The following is a 22,873-nucleotide window of genomic DNA, read 5'->3' on the forward strand; positions in this document are numbered from 1 at the left end:
AATTATTTTTGTTAAAAATTTCATCTATTTGTATTGTTAAAAACTAGTATGGTTGACGGAATAACCAGACAGTAGCATGTGACGTGTCACGTGTATCTTATGTTGATGTACAGGAACCGTTTTTTAACAGCGAAAATGAATAGAATTTTTAATAGAAATACCGGTTTAGTCTTTGATCAAATGTACAAAAATTAATTTACCTATTTTTTAAATAGAGGAATAAAATGTAAATTTAACTCGTAATACAAGGACATCTATGACATTTTAACTATAATAAGATTAATTACATTAAAATTCTAAAACAAGTGACTTATTTCATAAGTAAAATATTTTTCCTATTTGTTAATCAGGTAATACTTATTCGAATTGGAATACTAAATATATCTCGATTTTGATTGCTTGATGGAAATTTATTTCCTCTTAAAATATTCAACCACCAATGCCTATTAGCTTATAAGCTACCAATTAAATTCAATATATATATTAACATTAATTTCATTATATGTTTTTATCATATTTGCTCTTTATGATATAATGTCTAGAACTACCTATAGCCCCTCCCCAACCTTTAAATAGGAGGATAATGTGCTTCAGTGCACTTAAACCCACATCTTCCTGCACCAGTAATAATGTCAATGCTAATTAAGCTAAGACTCGATTGACTAAATTCAATATAGTTACTTTGTATGTAAATTGTTTATGGGTTTTTGTTTCATATTTATTCTGATTTCATATAATTTTGTTTATAGTAGTGAATATAGAAGGTAAAGGTACCGTGAATGCCATTGTACTTGGAGTCAGATTATATTTTATTCCATCTACTACAAAATGGGTAAATCAATCCCTATATGTTAGATCAAAGAGTAAATTAGTCATTTTTGTTAAAAAATTCATCCATTCATACAGTTAAAATAGACGTGACTGAAGGAATATCTAGATAGTGAGACTCCACATGTACCTCATGTTGATGTATATGAATTGATTTTTAACAGTAGAAATGGATAGAATTTTTAACAAAAAGATTAGTTTGCTCTTTGATATAATGTTCATGAACTAATTTATCTATTTTTTAAGTAGAGGAGGCAAAATGCAAATCAATTCCTAATAAACGGGCCTCCATGGTACTTTTACCATATATAGAACTACAAATGGTTAGTGTATCAAATAAAAATTCTATTTATAATTAAGGCTTTCAAAATTAGATTGTGGTCAAACTAGTCAGACCATCGATTTTCGATTTGATAGGTCCAACCAATTCATCTAGTTTAATTAAAAATTTTATATTTATAAAAAAAAAGAGAGAAAGCCAATTCAATCTGGTTTTTAGTTCGATTCTACCAGTTTTGAACGGTTCGCAAGTCAATCGGTCTAATCTTTCTCTCCGAATCGATATCCCAATCGATTTAAGATCCAATCAGTCCGTTCGACCAATCTGATTCGATTTAAATAATGTTGTTTAGAATTACAATTGTGACTGCAATGGTAAAAGATTTAATCACCTAAAAGTAGTTTGAAATTTTAGTTAAAATGGGAAATTGGTATCACATTTAATTTTAAAAAACTTTTCTCGAAAGTTCTAAAATCTAAACAAGGCAATAATATGTCTGAAAAAAATTTAGTTAAGGATCCAACTAAATTTCGATTCAACTAAGTATGTTCGGTCTAAGAGCAACACATTGGATTAGGATAATCAATAGAGAGATGACACGTGTATATACATTACTTGGTGATTGAAATATCTTAATAATTCCTTAGGCAAAAGTGTGTGTTTTGAGAAACTAATTTTGAAGAAGCCATCTTTGGTGCACTAAAATTATGGAAATTGATCTTTTTTGGTGCATTGCTCTTAGCTTGAGTGTTAGATTTTATTTTATAAGTAGGGTTAATTGCATTACAAGATCTTAAGTTATGGCTTAATTTCTTAATTAGTCCTCATGGTATCAATATTTTATCATTCAATTTCTTTCGTTAGCTTCGCCATTAGTTTGAGCTTTAAATGTCAACTATTGTGTGAGTGGATTAGACCAAACTAGTCAGGGGAGCTGCCAGAAAATTCCTTAAGAGGGGCTAGAAATGAATCATAACTTTTTGCCATAACATCAAATTTAGCCCTCAATTTTTATATATTTTGTTAATTTGGGCCTTTTTAGATAAATTTGATCCTTGACCTTTTAAGAAAGAGTCAAATTTGACCACTTACCTTTCAAAAAGAGTCGAATTGTTGTTTTTTAATGGAAATTCTGATTAAAACGTTAAATTTTTAATCATGGTAGACTGCATGGCAATCCACATGCACTCTTGTTATTTTTTTTTGAATTTTTAGGAACTTTTTCAATTTCTTTGAACTTTCTTATTTTTGAATATTTTTATAATTTTTAAATTATTTGTTGACATGGCATATAAGATAAATAATTCCATGTCAGCATGAGTATACGTGGACTGCACTAGAGGTGTTCATGGGCCGAGCCGGGCCGGGCCCAAAAAAAATTTTGGCCCGAGTCCTAGGCCTGGGCCCGGCCCGGCCCATTTTTTAAATAAATACCAAAAAATTATTTTTAAAATTAAAATAAAAATTAAAAACAGTATTTTAAAATTAAAAAAATTAAAAAAGTATTTTAAAAATATTTTAAAAAATTTTAAAATTAAAAAAATTTAAAAAAAGTATTTTAAAAGTATTTTAAAATTAAAAAAATATTTATTATTCGGGCTGGGCCGGGCCGGGCCCGGGCCAAAAAAGTGGTGCCCGATGCCCGGCCCGTTTTTTAATCGGGCCTCGTTTTTTTGCCCAAGCCCATATTTCGGGCCTATATTTTTACCCAAACCCTCCCATATTTCGGGCGGGCCGTCGGGCCGGGCCGGGCCGCCCGGCCCATGAACACCTCTAGACTGCACTGCAGGGGTGAAACAAAAAAAAAATTAAGGGGGCCGAGATTAAATTATATATTTTTATGAGAGCTACAATTCACATTATATTGGCTTATATCTTTACAGTTTTCAGAAGGACAAAATAAAAATTATAGCTTTTTGGGGAGCAACTATAATTTTACCATATATTAACTTAAGATTTTATAAATTTCGAGGAGGACTAAGCAATAATTTTCCATTTTAGGGGGATAAGGCCCCAACTTGCCCCCCTCCCTTTGCCTTTGGTGGGCTATCATGCAGGTTACCACACGAATATCATTAAAAAAAATTTAATCTGCATTTCTATTAAAAAATCTATTTAACTCTTTTTGGAAGGACGAAGATCAGATTTAGTTCAAAAAAAGAAGGGCGAAATTGACAAGAGATGTAAACATTGAGGGTTAACTTTGAAATTATGCCTAAATTTTTTAATGTATCAAAGTGTAATTTTACCAGTATATTAATTGATGATCGAATTCAATTGACTATTTTTGAAGGCTACGATCACTGCTTACTCTCTGTCTTTGTCCCTACGACATAATAAAAAAAAAGGAAAATTTTAATGACATTGTTTAGTTTTTTAATACATCAAAATTAAGTTGAAATATATATATATATATTTACAAAGTAATCTAAGATAGATTCAAATTCACATTTAAGACTTAAATCGAAAACGAAATAATTGATGTGGACAAAGGATTTTTGGGTGGGTGGATGCTGATATCTTATGTTGTTAACCAACAATGTGTTAGGGTTGAATCTAGGGGACCACCCTCCCTCGTCTCCATCATAAGCAAGCCGAGGGGACAAAAATCCAGTCCAAATTTGCCCTATTTTCAAGCTCTTGACAACAACCCTTTTCCCCCAAACTTGAATATTTTGTGCATTAAATGTTCACTTTGCTTGATTTTTGTTAGGGCTTGAATCATTGGGTCATTATGAGCTATAATGCCAAAAAATCAGAGGAAGAAAAATCTACTTTTTCCATTTCCTTTTCCAATAATTATAATAAACTACAATATATCAAAATTTTTAAAAAATTTATAGAAATTTGTTGGGTGTAACAATAAGGCATCTAGTATTCGTAAGGAGAGAATGTACGTTCAAATATTTGAGACTACATTAATGAGAGACAATCACAAACCCGAAACATAAACTATAAAATGGACATGAAAATTGCTAAAAAGTTTAGAATAAAATCTAAATTGAAAATATACAAATAATTTACAAAATGAGAGACCCAAAACTCGAAATTTTAACTATTATAAATAAGATACAACAGAAGTATAATAGAATAAAAAATATATAAGTTGAAGAAACTATAGAGTAAAATCTAACCATTAAAAAACACAACACAAAACAAAAGTTCATCCATAACAAACATGTTCGAACCCTGGACCTTTATTTTGCCAATGTTTCATTAGCAGACTTTGTTAGTATTTTGTTTGTTTTTCAAGTTAATATTATTATATTTAGTATTTGAGTTTGATTTTAATGTTTAAGCTGATATCTAGATTTGGCTTCGATGTTTAATATAGTACCTGAATTTTTTTTTTCAAATTGATGCTTGAAGTTTTTTTCTCAATTAAGTATATGAGTTTAGTTTCAATATTCAGTATGGTACTTGATTTATTTGTTATTGTCCCGATTAAGTATCTATGTTTTTTTTAACTAAAACATACGTGTTAAATATTTATTAGACAACATAATATTGTTTAATGTAGGTACCAAATTAAACTTTAAGATCAAACTTAAATACCAAATGATATATTAACTTTCTGGACCGTTATATATATATATATATATATATGTGTGTGGGGGGTCTAGAAAGTTATTTTGTGCACTACAGCTTTTATGTTTAAATAATTTTTTATTGTTGAAAATATAAAAGTTTGAAATTAATAAATAATTATATTGAGTAAATAGATTAATTAAAAGTTTGACTAGATGGTCCATTAAAATAACATAATTGGACCCCAATTCGTATGATTTGTCTAAAAGATATGATGTTGCCAAGTTCCTCAATTTTCATGACATTAAAATAATTTAATTTAATTTAATTAGGTGTTTTTTAAATATAATTTAAATTCTCTATGTATTTTCTTATAATTTGAAAATAATATATAAAATAATTTTTTTATTTCTCAAGGTATTTTATCGAAACAAGTTCAGTAACTAATCCTTCACATTCTGTAAACTCATTAAGGGATAAATGTTGGCCACAAGTTTTAAAGCTGCAGAATAATTTTATATTTTATCGATATATAAAAAATTTAAAAATAAATATTTATAATATTTGATATAATATATTTACATAATAATATAAATTTTAAAAATAAATCATTATAAACTTAATAAATATATTTAAAAGTAAAAAAACTTGGACAAAAATACTAATAACTACAATGATTGAATTATTAACCGTTATATTTTAATAAATATTGATGGTATCTTTTGACCAAGGAAAAGAATAAGGAAGAAACTATTTCTAACCTTCATCATCATGTTTCATCTTCATTATATCTATACTATTTATAAAAAAATTAATTAAATCTCTCAAAGTTTTTAGAATTTCTCATTAAGTCAATTAAACCCCTAAAATTTTTAATTTACACCCTTCAGAACTTAATATCAAGATCCCTCACTATTTTTTTTATTTTGATCTCTCAATATATATTATTTCGTCATTGCTTCTAATATTTTTTTTTCGTTAAAGTTTCCAATGGGAAAAAGGAGAGACAATTTTGTTTTATACGTCTCAAAAAATTACATTATTTTTTAAAATTCTAAACTATGAGAAATTATTTTATGGATTCTTCCCACCGCATCATCCATGGTCTCCTTTTGATTATTTAATAACATTTCAATAATTTTTTCCATGTCATTAACACATAATTTTGGTAATTTTTAACCTTGAACCCCAAACCATAAAACTCAAACCTCAAACCATAAACACTAAACTTTAAACCCCAAAATCAAACATTGAACATTAAACCTTAAACATCAACCCCAAACCATGAATCCCAAACCATAACTCTTAAACACTAAAGTTTGAACCCCGTAACCGAACCCTAAACCTTGAACTTGGGGTTCGAGTTCAAGGTTCAAAGTTTGGGATTTAGTGTTTAGGATTTGAGGTTTAAGGTTTGGGTTTATGGTTTAGGTTTGAGTTCATGGTTCAAGGTTCGGGATTTAGGGTTCGTGGTTCAAAGCTTAGGATTTGAGATCAATGTTTAATGTTTAAGGTTTGGAGTTTAGAGTTTAGTGTCAGTGTTTAGGGTTCAGAGTTCATAAAATAATTTCTCCTAAACTATTCTCCTAAACTATTAAGGAGGAATTTTTTTTATGTTGCCAAAATTTATCCCCTAAATTCAAAAACAGAGTGTAGCACCCTAAGAACATATCACGTAGTCATGTGACTTTGTAAATGATCAAAGTTTTGGATAAATTAATTAGACCGGGAAAAATATTAATTATCACATCAATCAATTAGCAATTCCTCCTTGCATATTTCATGGAGCTAGAACTTTAGTTTAATAAATCGTGCGTTTTTTTGTGTTTTTTTTTGCTTCAAATTCATCTAAGTCAGCCTAACTCTTGAAACATGAGAATTCTGACGAAAATTCTCTAAAGCACCGAAATATAACAGAAGCAACTCAAAGCGAAAGAGCAACGAAAGAACTGAAAAACCATAAAAAAGCAATGCACATAAGGTATTTGAGTAAATGCCTTCAAATATATTCTTTAACTCAAGAATATGTGAAGTACAATGAGATGATTACAAATGAAAGGATGTCCTCTATTTATAGTTGAGCTCTCTCAGATCCATCGGTACAAATTAAATTACATCACCAACTGAATTTAGTGTCTATCTACAAAATTAGAGTCCTAAGAAATTTAAGCTCTATACATCTTTATGCCTTAGGATTTACAATAATTACTCTGGTAACTCTAATTTTACTGGAGTGTTTCACTGGGCTACTAAGGCTTCAAGTAAATGATTTTTTTCATGTGTTCCACGAATTATGCCAGCTCAAGTGGATTAAATAAACCCCATTTGATCAGTTGACCTCCACGAGATGATTTGTGTGCATTCGTCATAAGCTTTGTGTAATACCCAATTTTAGGCCCGGGCCCAAATAAATAGATATAAAAAAAATAAAACAAGGAACAATCCATCTTTACATGTATGTGGCCCAATTATACCTACTAAGCCCAAAATACAAAACAGAAGCAGAAAGAACCCTAGCAGCAGCCTTCTTCCCTGCCTCAGCGCCGCAGCAACCGTCTCCACGCACCAACGCACAGCAGCCCTGCATGTCGCGCACGTCGCCCTCGCACAACCCACGTACTCTAATCCAGTACCTACCTGCAACAAAATCAAACCACGAACCACAACACAACAAGCAAGATATAGGATTTTTATTTATTATAATTAATTTTTTCGGTATAAAAAGCCGATTGTAAACCGATTGTAGGGTTACGAATATTGTATAAAAAAACCATTGAAAATACAAAAGAGGGAATCAAATAGATTTTTGAAGGTGGTTTGTTTTTTTTCTCACTTCGAGTTTTCTTTTTTTTTCTTCATTTTTATCTCTATTTCGTATTTTAAAAATAATAAAAAGAAAGGAGGTACTTACCGTGGGTCCGATCTCCTCAGACCGCCATCTGCGGTGGAGCTTCAGTGGCGACATGGCTGCGGCGGCTGGGGCAAAAGAGCAGTGGCACTCAGGGGTTAAAGGCGAAAAACCTAACAGAGATTGCCCCCCTTCTGTTCGTTTTAAAAAAAATGAAATGAAATAGAAATGTTTTTTTTTTAAGAAAAATTTGGATTTAAGTATTAAAGGAGAACGGCGCCGTTTTGGGTTAAGGCCCTCAGTTCCAAAACGACGCCGTGTAGGGCTACCCGCGCGTGACCCGACCCATTTTCTCAGGATCCGCGTGTTTTTTACTTTCAATGGTCTAATTTCGAAATAAGTCCTTCCACATATCTTTGTCATTTCAATTCAGTTTTTTCTTTGTTTTTAATTTATACAGTATATTTTATTTCGATTCCAATTAGATCCATGATTGAACGATGCCGTTTTTGTAGATTGGACCCAAATGCCAGAGGGGATTTGCGCCTCTAATTGTCGAGATAGTCCCTCTGGTGTTAAACTGTTTTCAATTCGGTCGTTTTCATAGTTGTTTCAAATTCTCCCCTAGGATTTCGTTTCATTTTCAAATTAGTCCTTATTATTATTAATCTTATTATTATTATCATTAGCGTTATTATACTTATTCTTATTATTGTTATTATTATATTTAGTACTATATTTTGGTATATTCGTTTGTTATTTTTTTATACATACATTACTTTATTATATATGCATTATGATTCTAAGTTTTTTATATTTTTACTTTAAATTTTGCATAATTGTCATATATTTAATATTATTATGTATTTCTATTTGTATTATAAGTTTGTTATATTATCATTTTAGATTTATTATACATTAATTTTAAAATTCATTATGTATGATTTATTTTATATAATATATTTTTTTTCTTTTTTTTTTACTTCAGTTTGAACACATTTCATACTTTTATATATATATATATTGTTATTTTAAAACTTTTGCACGCATAATTTATTGATTATAACTTCTCCTCGTTTTTTCATATATTTTAGTGCATCTTTTAAAATTGGTTATTAATTCATTTGATTTTTGAATGTTGATATTGATTTGCATAACATATAATTGAGATTATTGTTGCTATGTTTGTTTGTATTTATTTATTGATTATTCAATATTCATTAATGTATATTTTATTTTCGAATTATTCTTTTGCGTGGTACATTGCCGTTCAATCACACTATATTTTTTTAAAATTATGTTTCATTAAAGTATTAAAATCATCTTATTTCGTAAATTTTTAAAATAACGTAATACTCGGTATTTGGGATCTTCGAGAGGATTGAGCCCTAACGTATTGGGTTCCAATTTTCCTCGTTGAGTCTAAATAATCGAGGATATTCTTTAATCAAAACACATTCTCAGGAATTCGATACGCTGTGTCCTAACGCATTGGATATGACATGTTGTTTTCTTGAGATGAAGATTTTTTTTCTCTAAAAGGAACAATAAAGGCAATATTCGGTATTTAGAAATTTTGGGAAATTGAACACTAACTTACTGGGTTTGGATTTCCCACTTGACCCAAATAACTGAATATCCTTCTCAAATTTAAATGCATGAGTTTTAAAAGTTAAAAAAATACACTTAATTTTAAAGATTAAAAATGTTGCGCCCTAACCTATTGGGTGTGACATTTTATTTCTTTGAAATAAGAGTGTCTTATTATTTAATTCAATTTATTCAAGTAAAAAGGATTGTATTTTAAAATCTTTTCAAATTTTCGACACTAAGACGCTAAATAATCGATTCGGTACCACTTTTGGGCGTCGCGAGGGTGTTAACCCTTCCTCATGCGTAACCAACTCCCGAACTTGTTTTTTTCAAATTTCGCAGACCAAAATTATTTTTAAGGTGAGCCAATCACATCTCAATAAGGATCGGTGGCGACTCCCATTTTCATTTTTAAAAGTAGATCCTGATTCGTTTTCAAATAAAAATGGTTTCGACACTTTGGTTCGCAGTTCGTGACACATGCATGAGCCAATGCAAGTATACAAGTAAAAGATTAAAAAAATAAAAATAAAAAGACGTCTCTGGTAAATGAAGATCAAATTGAATCTTATTATAGGTTCTGGTCATATCTTTTCTTTTTGACACGATGTCTAGAACTACCTTTAGTCCCTCCCTGACCCATAAATAGGAGGATAATGCGTTTCAGCGCATTCGAACCTATGTCCTCCTACATTGGCAATAATGCCCATGCCAATTGAGCTAAAACTCAATCAACTGCTCTGATTTAAAAAAAAACTAATTTACTCAAAATCGAAATTAAGAGAGATTAGAAATATATATATATTAAAAATAATGAAATTAAGAAAATCGAATACGGGTTTTTCACATGAATGTTGCCATTTCCAGCCTAGTGGGAATAGTAGAAGTGCATTGCTATTAAGTCAAAACCAAATATGAACAAATTTTGCATTGCTAGCTTCTTTGTGTTCAAAACCAAAAATTAAGTCAATGAAGCAATGGTTTACTTTTCGCTTTAATTTACTATTATTTTTCATCCATGCTTTCATCTATAACTAAATATGAACAAATTTCCTTCTAACTTTTGTTCCATACTTTTTTAGATTTATATGAATGCTTTAGTTAAAAATAATAATGGAAAACAATTGGTCTAGACTAGAAAATAATGTAGGTTTTAAAACATATTTCTTAAATTTAAGAAAATACACTTATTTTGGAGAGAGAAACAGAAGGAAGCGTTTTCAGTTGACATGTCGGAAAACACTTCCTACGTAATGTATTTTTCTTTCAATACATCAGCTCCTTTGGTTAGATGATTGAATATTAGTGGTGCTGTTCTTGAGTCTATTCTCTTACTCATATTTCTATTTTTTTATTTCATGTTGTTTTAGTTTTTTAAAATTTTAAATTAATATTTTTAGTTAATAAATATATTGTTTTCAAGTTTTTTAATTAATAACTCTTTTATTTGTATATATAATAAAAATTAATTTTGATTTTTATAATATATATTTGAAATAATTATTTGATTTATAATATTAGAAATCACCATACTCAAAATATAAGTGGAAAAAAATAAATATTTAATATATAAAAATATATACATAAAAGAATATATCAAACAAATTAGTTAAAAATAAAGTATATTTAACATAATGATTAATATAAAAAATATAATTACATATTTATTATTTAATTTATATAAATAAAATAATTATTAATTAAAAAGATGAATTTAAAAGAACTTAGAAATAATATATTTATTAATGAAAAATTTAAAAAAAACGTAAAATAAAAAATACAAATATGAGTAAAAGAGGAATCGAACCGAGACTCAAGGATAAAATCATTAACATCTAATATTTTAAAAGAAAATACATTCTGTAGTTTGACATGTCAACTGAAAACGTCACCAGCAAACGTTTTTTTCTTTCTCTGGAATCATCTTATTTTTCTAAATATGGGGGAAAACACCTGTATTATGTTTGTTTTTTAACCCTAACTTTTCGGGTATAAATGTGAAAAAATGAATCAACCCCGTGTGTGCGGCCTGATATTGTTGAAAAAGAAAAGCAGCAGTGGTAAGAAAGTTAACAGAGAGTTTATTACCACCAAAAAACACGTGGATCAAACAAAAGTACAAAACCTTGTATTGCTTTAACCTTTTGGTTTGCTTATTATTATAATTATATATCAATTTTTTTTTAAAAAAAAAAAGCGATGATGATTACTGAAATCTGCTAATTTTTTGATTGGAAGTGAGCGGTAGTCACGGTTGTAAGTATGAACTTGATGTTGCTCTCATATCCTAGATGCTTCTGCCTTTCCTACTTTCTCAAAGTCATTAGTTACTTTTGCAGCTTAATTTGAAGGACTAGATTGATGTTTTTGAGCCCACATTATATATTTTAAAGGATTTAAACATATAATGTTCGTGAAGATTGGGGATGAAATGTAATTTGGAAATTTAGAAATAAAAGAGATTTTTTTAATATCAATTTTGGCTGAGTTGCCACCATAAAAAAAATGATGTTTTTCAGCATTGTTGAACTGCTTTTATGTCAGTTTTTTTATAAAGAAAAAAATCGATTCATCAACTCAGCATAACAATCACTTTGATTTTATAAGCTGTTAGGTGAAAGTATTGTGGAAGACTTTGAGTCAGATTGTATTTTATTTCATTTACTCAAAAAATAGGTAAATTAATCCATATATGTTAAATAAAGAGCAAATTGGTTTAGCATGATATACATGTGACATGTCATGTGTAAATGTCTAATTATTTCGCCAACCACACCAGCTTTGAGAAATATAAATAGATAAAATTTTAACAAAAATTACCAATTACTATTTGATTGAGATGAATTTACCTATTTCTCGTACATAATACAACTCCTCTATAGTAATTATTTTACTCCTATGATGAAATAGATATAGATTTTTAATTAAAAATAACGAACCGAATCAATTTAGTTAAATCAATTATGACCCTAAGCTCTTAATAGAGAGTGGGTCAACCACATAAATAATCCACTGGACTTAGACCTGACCCAGATTACACCTTTTTCAAACACGGTTTAAGCTTTGTGGGTTGCACCGTCTCAAAAAGTACAACCTTGACTTGGACTCAATAACTCTTGTTTGCATTTGTCTAATTTCTTACTCTCTTTCTTCGCCTCGTGCTAAAATTGTTACTTCATACAAACATGAACAAACGCGCAAGTCTTTTATCAACTCTTGGACGAAAATCGGCTTTAATCTGCACCACCACCAATGTCTTTTCTAACCCATTGTTTTACATGTTTTCGAGAATTTTGTGGTCTTTGCCTCCTGGTGGTAGGCCTAGTCGACGAACTACTAGAATTTGCTGCTGCACCATTTTGTGATTGCCCAGTTGTTTCCTTGGCCGATGTCTGCTCAGACGATGCGACTGTATTCTGAGGATTTATGCTAGGCAACACCACTTGCTCTGACTTTAATCCAATCAACCCACAGTTTTCTTGCTGTAGCTTTGATATAGCCTCGAATTTCTGCCTCATATTCTCTAAGTCTGAATGAAGAAGAATTTCATCAACTTTAATTTCGGTTTTCTCCGCATTCTGAAACCCAAGCAAAATGAGATGTCAGATTCATTAAACTTCCAATAAAATTAAAATTAATTGATTAAATAAGGAAGTATAAAATCAAGCACATGCATGAATTTCCACTGGATCAAGTATCACGGACAATACAAGATGGATGTAAGCTTTCACAGAATCTATTAAAGATCAGATGACATACCAGTTGAGAAGAATGAGAGCCAACCAGGTCAAGCACATGTTCAAAATCCTTGGCATGGAAAACTTTACGACAAACAGGGCAATTCCCCATGCTTTCTTCTACAGCTCCATTCCTATCTAAAAATAGGAGTTCAAGCAAATCATAAAGAAAATTAATAATGAAAGATCTTAGATTAGAACCAAAAAGTGTGATAAATAACATGGAACCTTTAGCAGTATATTTACCGCAATCATGGTTAGTGTTCATTTGCACCTCACCACAATACAAATGTACAACTTAGTGCCCTAACAAATTCACATAGTAACTGCATTTCATTTTATCTCTGAATAAGTAAATAAGTAAGAAAGATACCATTTTTAACACATTATTTGCTATAAACCTGTCTTACATTCATATAGGAAGGGAAAATCATTTCTGAAAATCAAAACATAGAAACGAAATAACACGGTCGTTGCAAGAGAAGTTGGAAATTATCCTAACAAACATAAATCTTTTGAATTTAATCACCAGACTATCTTTTTTCCTTGAGCAAAGTAATTTCGTTCAACCATAGTGGAGATAATATCCTGATCCATTTTAATTTTAAGTATTTAGGCATGTTTTGCTGTTGAGCAAACGATCCAAATATGATAACAGTATATACAGATCTGCCACTGCATGTTCACAATTCTTCAACAAATGGAACTTGTACAACACTCAAAAACATGCAGAAAATTTAGATCGAAGATGGTTTTCTAATTTGCACAGTGACTTAAACATACCTTGTCTATCTCCTCTGTTCCTTAAATGTAAAGTTGCACTAGAGACATTCTTAGCATTAGTCTTGATCTCAATTTGAAGCCAATTCCACCATCTAATAATGCACTCACTGGAATATAGGAAAATAAACATGAAAACATAAAAGAACAATGAAAATAAAGCAGGAACACGAACCTAAACATAATGTTAGAAATGAGTAAAAATTATAGAAGTAGAAAGTGTACTCTACCTATGAAAACAATGAAAACAAGACATCAACTTCATAAAAGGCAACCTTTCTGTCTGGTCATCTTCTGACACCAAAGGATATAAACACAATGGACAATCGCCATCAGGGTGGTTCATTGCGGAAAGCCTCTCAACCGCTTCCTAGAAATATGTTTTGAATCAAATTTTGGCAAAAATTCCACAACCCAATAAACTATAAAGATAGCCATTTAAATTTCCAAGTTAGAAAAAGTCACAAAACCACAATTATCCATTTCACCAGTCTAGATGTTCCTATAACTATTCTACAGAAGGCAGAAGTGCATAATCAGGTTAAGACTTGTACCACTCGGAAGCTTGATACGAAGTACAAAACTAGAAAATCATTATAGCTATAAAAAAATAAGTCATAATTAAAAGGTTTATGAAGTTTTGATATATACCAACTAAAATTTTCCCATGCTCTAGTCACCAATATACCTCATTCGAATTTCTCAGACATTTTGAAAACAACAATAAAATTAAAATTAAAAATCCACATTACAATACTGTGGTTACCTCACAAAGTGCTACAAGCATAAAACAAGAAGGGAGCTCACAGGCTTTGTCTCTTATGTTACTTAAAAGAAGTGTTTGCCTTTGTTCATCAAGACCCTTGGAATCTATAAGATAAACAAGAGGAGGCTCCTTAGGATACTGCCATCAAAACAGAAAGTCAGTAACAAGAATCCGGCAAATATAACTTCAAATCAAAATTTCTCTAATATAGTTAATCATATTCCTAGTTCTAAAAATACCTGGGAGTTAGCTCGAATTCCAATAACTGCTTCCACAAACTGCAAAGGAATGATAAAGAAAAGGATTGAATTAAATCCAATATCTATCTCATAAAATTGATCCTTTCTTTGTATTTAAATTAAATAATGAAGAAATCGGAAATTAAATCCCTAAGTTTACGAACCATTATGTTGTTATTCATCGATTATTACCTGCAGGGAAGAAACATCGCAAGTGCGAGGCTTGATGTGGAGGTGAAGGTACGGCGGATACGATTCAATGATGACGCAATCATCACCATAAACAGATTGCACCGCCTCCACTTCCATCTTCACTTCCTCTTCCTCCGCCATTTTTCCCCCCTTTTTTTTCTTTTTTTTTGGGGGGGGGCGCCGTGTTATTATTTGTGGTTTAAAATAACGAACTTTTTGTTCAATATGCAATTAAGTTACGTGGTACATTTAAATTGGGGCCACAGTGATGGATAGGTCGGAAAAAGAGTGTTTTGCCCTAAACGGCAGCGTTTTGATTTAAAGTGATGACTCATAGTGAAAATAAAAATAAAGGTGTATGTCAATTCGATGGTGAAAACTGCATTTTATCTTCCATAACTTAATCTTGACTTCTCAAAAAAGTAGTCATGATCTGTTTAAACTTCTGCTTATTAGAGATTCTAGTACCGAAGAACATATAAACTTAAAATTAGAATTCAAATGTAAATGATACATATCCTATGTTCTCGAGATTTTTATGTGATTTTTATCGAATATCTTTTCCTATTCATGTATGATGTCATTGATTGTACATTGAAAAACTTTTATTTGCATCATCATATATTAATAAGTAAGAGTTTATGCTTTTGACATGACTAACAGATATACTAGATATTTTTAGACTCTGTGTATTTGTTGATAACAAAATGAGAATGCTTACTGCAAATGTTGGCATTTAGAAGTCAAAGTATAACACTGTTTACTAACAAAGTCACCCGATGGTGCTTATGTATCATAGACAAAAACTTACCTCTATCTTGTAATTGGTTCCTATCAACTGGTTTTCCATCTTGTTGCTCACTAAAATTGTTTCTGCATGCAGACTGGCAGTCCAACCGGATATGTTCTAATTCTTGCTATACATGTTCTTTTTTCTAGTGTTATTCATATCTTGGTACATGTGATATAAAGGCGGTAGAAGTAGGTACTGTTTATGGGTTAAGCACTCGGTCCAGCGTAAAGACCTGCTTGAAAAGTGAGAGGATTTAAACAAAAATATAGGTTCGAAAAATGAGTTTGGGAAAAAAATAAGGCTTGTTTAGAAAAAGAGTCGGGCCTCGGGTAAGTTTTTTTGCTAAAAAAATTATTATTTTACTGTTGTTTCCCCACTGTTTTGTTGCCATTTCATTATTATATTGCTACTATTTTATTGTTATTATTTGAATATTGTATAACTATTGTTGTATTGTTAATTTTACTACTATTTTAGATGCATTTGCTTGTTAAGTTGCACCTATCTTAGTATTATTTAAATATAAATATTTATTTTAATGTTTTTAATATTTTTTATGTATTATATTTTTAAAAAAAATTATATAAAAATAAAAAAAATTTAATACTGGTCGAGCCCGAGTTTAGCATCTATAATCCGGACTAGACCCGGGCCTATAAATTTGTTAGAGGTCTAGGTCAGAGTTGCAAGGTTTTATTCGGGGGAGGCCTTGGACCAAAATGTTGATGTTAGGGCATGAATTTTGGGCTTCTTAAAACATCCCAGGCAGGGTCAAGTTGGTTGTGTGGGGAGTATATTTCAAGCTTGCATCTGAATTTGATGACATAAACATCATGTGTAGAAACGTGAGGGTTGGTCAAGGTTTAGCAGTATGATGATGTAACATTATGATGATTAATCAAATATTTAAAGTTGGAACATGAATGAGAATTCCTCCCACCATCACCTTTTTATGGACTAACGTCAGCCATTAAGACACCTTAAAGAACAAGTGGGACATAAAACCAGGGGTGGGCAGACGCATGAACCATGTGCTCTTCCTTTAATCTTCATCACCTTTCCTTCTCCCAGCTAGCCATGTGATTTCCTTTGATTACCGTGTTACCCAAATCTCTTGTTTTTCTTTTCCCAACCGTGTGGCTTTGATCACACACTGCAAATTGACAGCTTCATATTACAGTTGAAAACATCCAACATCTTTGTCGTTTCAAAGCTGTCCGATACTAGACTTTTTAGATTCATTACGTTGAATTGGTGACATGGAAACACAACAATATTAGCCCTGACTAGTAAACAAGCTGGCATTTCTTCCTCTTCACATACTATATGTATAAATACTCGTCCATTACGCACTTTTACCAGAAGTGAAACCCTCTATCAACTTAAAAGGACTGTCTGAATTTGGGATGAATGTGGGATTTCTTTCGTTGCATGTTTCCCATTTAAGGCTTTGTTTTTCACTTTTTTGTGCTTTGTCTGAATTGCACTGGATCTCCTGCATGGATGAGCTAATAAATGATCATGATCGTAGGACGTGGTTTCAAGCATGCTTAAATACGTAGTATCCTCTAATTTAAATGGGTAGGAATCGTGTAAAAAAGTTTTTCCTTTTAGTTTCAATCATTGCAATTTTGCTCTATTTTCTGAGGCAAATTTATTTGCTCATGCTAATTTCCCTGTGTCACTCAGGCCAGCTCTATAAAACATTGATTCATCATCTTCTATGCTAACTGGACTTGAGAAACCAGGTAACCAAAAACCTTTATCTCCTTATTTTTTTTACAGTGGAAGCAACTAAAAAACTGTGAAGGGCATTTTCTGGTTAAACGAATCCATTTTTATTACAAGGTTTAAAGAATTTGAAGGTTGCTAATGAGGAATGAATCATTTTTTAAGAGTTTTTTCAATCAATGATGCTAAGTTATGCTTTAATGTAATAGTCCCATCTTATTTTATTTTTTTACTAAAAATAATTCAATTGAAGGGAGCTGGTCTTGAATCACGAAGGTATTATCTTCTTCTCGGGTCTTGTTTTGTGCCCAAGGTATTTATGTGCCTGTTTATCTCAGATTTTGTCTCCCTACTTCGTAGGGAGCCTCAATAAATTCTCGAAATTTGTCAGAATATTTTAACATTTTGACTTTAATAAGGTTGAAACCCAAACATTTATATGATATTGGTGAATAAGAATACTACCACTTGACATAGAAAGTAAGTCCTGATGCACTATACTAACACTTCTACCATACTTACAAGTGGAATTTATGAGCGAGTAAGTCATGATGCAGCTGAAGTTAGCATATGATGTGCCAAGTTGGGTTGGTTAATGTTAATGTAAAAAATATTGGTCTAATTGAGGTTTTAGTCCCTCTATTATATAGAAATTTTGGATTTAATCCTTTTGATTTAATTAGACTTAACTTAGCACATCTACAGGTCAAAATTAATAACATTTGGTTTTAAAGTAATGAAATGAATTTTTACTATGAGAAATCAACCAAAAAAAATCATGTGATTATCTTAATAATGGTTGTTAACAACGTTATTAATTTGTATATACTAATGACACTATGAAAAAGGGTCAATCTATTATTTTTTGTCCCTCAATTAGGTGGGGTTTGAATGGATGATTGGGTGCGGTGCAGTGCGTTTAATTTATTTTTTGTTTCACGCTACAGTATCTAATCGCACCACTACCGTTATTTTTACACTAGTCACAGGTAAACATGCCGCTCATCCAAACTGAGCCTTAGGATAACAACAAAATGGTGCTTTGAGTGTAACATAATTTTATGTAAATTTGTATATATTTTTCTTTATCAGCCTGAAATGTTATGTCTCTATAAAATATTTTGGATTTTGGTGTAATTTTATTTGATTAATCGAAAATTGGCTGAATTAATCGAAATTATTTTAGTTTATTTTTTTTTGTTTGGCTAATTCAATTAACAAAATTTCAGTTCATTTAAATAAATCAAATTTTCTAATTCATCACTATATAAATAATTTTATATTTTATTGATGAATAAAGTGAGACAACTTTGTAGACTATACTTAAAAAAAACAAAGGGAATAATTTAATATTTTTTATTATTGGCATTGGTCCCCTCGTTTGAAAAAAGGAGGTAGATGCAAAATTGTAAAAGTTTGGAGCCACGGTAGCAAATTTCAGAAAGGAAGCTGACGGCAATGACACGTAAATATTACGTCATGTTATTTGTAAGTTAGTTTTTCATAATTACGTGAAATTTATCTGGAAAAAACATCAAATATTGATCTCCTCATTTTCCTCAACGTGGATCATGCCACATCACCATTCGACACGTGGCGCTTTATTTATGAGCGAAATTCTGCGGTGGGCCCCACACCAAATCTAAACCAGCTATTTTCGATGACTAACGTGTATACACACGACCTCAAGTACTTGACCGATAACACGTGTCATCGTGTTATGAAATCCATGGAACGTAAAATAATAATTTTAATTTAAAAATAAAAAAAACGTATGAGCTTAGAAAACAGCTGTTAAAAAAAATGTTTTCCTCCGACTGTACGGACAAAGGAGGAAACGGAGTAAACAGAGAGCTTCGCCGGAATCATAAGGGGGAAAAATGGGGGTGATTTTGAGCGCGTTTGATGTATGAGTAAGTGATTTGAATTTTAGACCTCAATTTTTTATTATTGATTCAACATGTTTTGTAAGTGGTTCAGATTAATTTGTTAAGTTGTGGTAAAATTTGGATTATACATGAGAAAAATCCAATCTCCCTAGTGTTTGTTTTAGGCTCGTTTGTGCTTCACATTATGCGATTATCTCCTTAATTAGGAGTTTGTGGAAAAGGAATAGTGGAGATGGATTCAGAAAGTAATTTAGTAAGTAAACGAGCTGATTGGATTCCAACCAATGGAGAAAAAAAAACTGAATATGATGAAAATTGGAGATAGAAATAGTAGGTTTTTTTTTTTTTAAATTTGGGACTAAGATAAGAGTGGCAATTGAACTCCAATTATAGATTAGGATAGATTATTGAACAATGATTGCTAAAAATGCTGTGAAATAAATCCAAGTGTAAATGAGATGATTTGATATGCTAAGCACTAAATTATTAATTACATTTATATCTGGACAGCTTTGCTAGAATGCCTTGGGCTTTTGCTTGGTGAAAAAAGTGTAGAGAAGGGTAAGAACAGAAAAAGTGTTTAATCCGATGAAAGAAGTTATGGGATCTAACCATTAGATTCAAAGTTTTTGCATCCATACTCAGTTTCTATCCTTCCTACCAAGCAAAGCTTTGAAGGTTGCAATTGAGTCGTGTTATTACTTACCAAGTGTTTAGAATTCAGGAGGCAACACAAATACCAAAAAAGAGCAGAATCATTCTTACCTTTCTACTATTGTGCTTGGAATGGAAGAACAAACCTATTCGAGTACTTTATATAAAATATTTGTTCGTTGAATGGCTCCTGTGTGGCTGCTGACTCCAATATTGATGCAAAAACCTGGATAATTTATTGCTTTGAGATAAAGATTTCTGCTACTCAAGTTGAGGGAGGTGGGGACACAAACACTTTGCTAGTTTATTCTTAATAGTATTATGTTCTCCTAACCATATGCATAAATACCCGATAACATATTTGATTAAAGCTAAAAGCATTTGTAGCGTTTTGCCTTTTAAAAAATCTAATGTATGAGCACAAACTCTGTTGCTTTTCCTTCATACAGACTTCTTAATTGAATCAATGAATCTTTTGTCTGCAATGTCGTTGCTTGAGATGTAATCAAGAAAATCTCTGAAACTGAACTCGTTGTAGGAGACAGGATGTTGCTCATCCACAAGCTCTGGTGCTGGTCCTATTTTCTTGTTTATAGGTAGACTGTGAAGACTTGCTATGGACAGCCGCTTGTTCTCCGCGCTAAGAGTCACTTGATGAACAACACTCTTGTACTGTCCATTGCTCATCACTTCTATTTGATCTCCCAATTGGACTAGTAAGGCGCCTTCAACAAATGGAACAGAGAGCCATTTCTTCTTGTTGTCCAGTAGCTGTAGCCCTGGGCCACTCTGAAGCAGGACAGTTAGCGTTCCGTAATCTGAGTGTGGTGGCATACCTAATGTGAGGTCTGGTTCAGGACAAGCTGGATAGCAATTGATGGCCATTAGTTGATTGCCTTCTTCAATTTCCTTCTGTAAGTTGCCAAAGTTCAATCCTAAAGTTTCTAAGATGGCTTCCATCAGTTGCTTGTGTAGCACTTGTACTGCCTTTGCGTAGTTTCCCATTTTATCCCTTATGGAAAAAATAGTTTAAAGTCAATGCATCACAATAGTTTGAGAATGATTGGAAATGCATAAAAAACGGAAACCATGTGTTGCTTCAACAGAAAAGAAAAAAAGACAAAAGGAGAAGCTATAATTTGTCTTTTCTATTTCCTCTTTTGTTGTTTCTTCCTTCTGGAAGATTTGGAAGGCATGCATTATAGTTCTTAGACCTAGAAGATGCCAATTTTAGCCACATTTAAGACTTATGCTTATGAAGTACCAATCAGAATTGCTCCTCTTGTGTTGTTTCCAATTTTGCCCTTAAGATGGAAGGTAATTACTTCTAACAAATAATTTAAGAGATCCAAGATAATGATGGCTTGCTTACTTGTAACTTGGAGGATTTGAAGGCCATAGATGGATCCAATCAGAAATAGGGTGGGAGTAATGCTTGATGAAGTCTCTCCAATAGTGAACTTTATCGCTTGCATGATTCAAACTGGTACCATACCTTACAGGGTTATGCACATTATCTGATAATAGAGTCATTTTCTCCTCGAGAGACAAGTTGAAAAACTCTGTTGCAGCAGCAAGGGCGTCATGGATGACGGGGAGAGGGATGCCATGGTTAACCACCTGAAAAAAAAATGTGCGTGCTTTTATGTGGACAATATTATATAAGCATGCATGAATTATGATGTCTTGCTATTATATGTAATATTAAATTGTATTGAAGCTTTTTCAGTAAGCAAGCATCCCCCATATTGATGTTGTGCTTTGTTGTCTGGGGTGTCAAGTAGAACATATATGGTATATATGGTATAACTGTAACTTTTCAATTTAAACTCATACACCCACATACATATTGTGTGATTCAGTTGGAATGCTAAACCGATAAACACACAAAATAACATTCATAACATCTATCTTATATATGCTGAAAAAAATACAGTTACACTAATGTAGACTTGGGGCTACAGTAAACTAAACTTGTTAACCCTGAATGATACCTGAAAGAACCCAAGTTCCTTACAGGCGCCTTGTATCGTATCAAGTGTTAGAGATCTTTGAGAAGCATGGTGTAAGGTGGAAAGGTCTACAATGGGAAGGGTTGTGGTGAGGTCAAGTGCAAGGGTCGGACGTTGCGATGGAGGAAGAACATAGCGTTGAGGCACATGAGGTACCCTCATCTTGGTAAGTGTCATTACACTAGTAAATGGGTTATCCGAGCATTCTCCCTCTCCTTCCATACTTGATATATCTTTGCTAGTAAATAGCGAATGATCAGTTGTAGCAGCCTGTTCTTCCTATTTATATGCTAGACGTAACTATCAGGTTATGTACAGTTGCAATGTATATTGATATGGAGCTGTGATCTTAAACATTATATGTTGCGTGTTGTTCATAAATGCGCAGGAAAGAAGAAAATAGCAAGAGAAGCCACAGAAGAACTTTAAGCATGAGGGCGTGAAAAGGACAAAGGTGAACGCGGGACCCACGCGAAAACGCTATGATGTTAAACCTGAATGGGTACCGAAAACAAAGTTGCTATACATTTGGGGGCTGTGACACACACACACGCAATTATGGAGCTCGAAGATGTTTTTAGTATACCACCATATTTCTAAACGTCAGACATGAGGCATTTGTTCATGTGGAAACTAGTGGAAGAATTAAAATATTTATATATTTTTTAACTTATGCTGGTATGATATACTGATGTAGTTAACATTGAATTTGTATCAATTCTATGCTGCTGCGTCTACCTTGTTTGAATATGAAGATGATGTTGAAATTACGTCACTAACCCTCGGTTTCTTCTCTACTAGTTCAACTGGAAAAAATTGGCCTAGGAGTGAAGAGCCGCAAGCAAGTCGGTGGTCTCAGGTCATTTTTGTTTGTTGAATACAACATAGACCCTTCTCTACCTGGTATAACTTGCACCATAACTCACACTCCAATGGACTTTACTCCATGTTTCTACTAAAAAACAGTATATTTTTACTTCATGAATTTGTTTAGTACAATTGG

The 22,873-nt window shown here is 31.8% G+C and overlaps 2 protein-coding genes and 2 long non-coding RNA genes across 4 annotated transcripts; 1 reads left to right on the top strand and 3 right to left on the bottom strand.

The window, feature by feature from the left end:
* Nucleotides 1-6,620: 6,620 nt before the first annotated feature.
* Nucleotides 6,621-8,130, bottom strand: LOC107945566 (uncharacterized). Its single transcript, XR_001696622.2, has 2 exons — nucleotides 7,548-8,130; nucleotides 6,621-7,273 (listed from the first exon to the last, which is right to left on the bottom strand). It is a non-coding gene; the product is annotated as an uncharacterized lncRNA (long non-coding RNA).
* Nucleotides 8,131-11,979: 3,849 nt separating this feature from the next.
* LOC107945567 (uncharacterized) lies at nucleotides 11,980-15,011 on the bottom strand. Its single transcript, XM_016879624.2, has 7 exons — nucleotides 14,792-15,011; nucleotides 14,600-14,638; nucleotides 14,361-14,498; nucleotides 13,825-13,964; nucleotides 13,598-13,704; nucleotides 12,837-12,952; nucleotides 11,980-12,655 (listed from the first exon to the last, which is right to left on the bottom strand). Exons 1-7 carry the CDS (start codon nucleotides 14,930-14,932, stop codon nucleotides 12,311-12,313), a joined length of 1,026 nt encoding a protein of 341 aa, XP_016735113.1. The 5' UTR covers nucleotides 14,933-15,011; the 3' UTR covers nucleotides 11,980-12,310.
* Nucleotides 15,012-18,821: 3,810 nt separating this feature from the next.
* Nucleotides 18,822-22,578, top strand: LOC107942114 (uncharacterized). Its single transcript, XR_005921598.1, has 3 exons — nucleotides 18,822-19,228; nucleotides 20,397-22,036; nucleotides 22,259-22,578. It is a non-coding gene; the product is annotated as an uncharacterized lncRNA (long non-coding RNA).
* On the bottom strand, nucleotides 19,432-22,247 carry LOC107945568 (2-oxoglutarate-dependent dioxygenase 21, chloroplastic). The gene is made up of 3 exons (XM_016879625.2): nucleotides 21,853-22,247; nucleotides 21,231-21,478; nucleotides 19,432-20,870 (listed from the first exon to the last, which is right to left on the bottom strand). The coding sequence occupies exons 1-3, from the start codon at nucleotides 22,090-22,092 to the stop codon at nucleotides 20,300-20,302; spliced, it is 1,059 nt and encodes a 352-aa protein (XP_016735114.2). The 5' UTR covers nucleotides 22,093-22,247; the 3' UTR covers nucleotides 19,432-20,299.
* Nucleotides 22,579-22,873: the final 295 nt, after the last annotated feature.

The sequence above is a fragment of the Gossypium hirsutum genome, chromosome D12 (assembly GCF_007990345.1).
Source record: "Gossypium hirsutum isolate 1008001.06 chromosome D12, Gossypium_hirsutum_v2.1, whole genome shotgun sequence".
Taxonomy (NCBI): domain Eukaryota; kingdom Viridiplantae; phylum Streptophyta; class Magnoliopsida; order Malvales; family Malvaceae; genus Gossypium; species Gossypium hirsutum.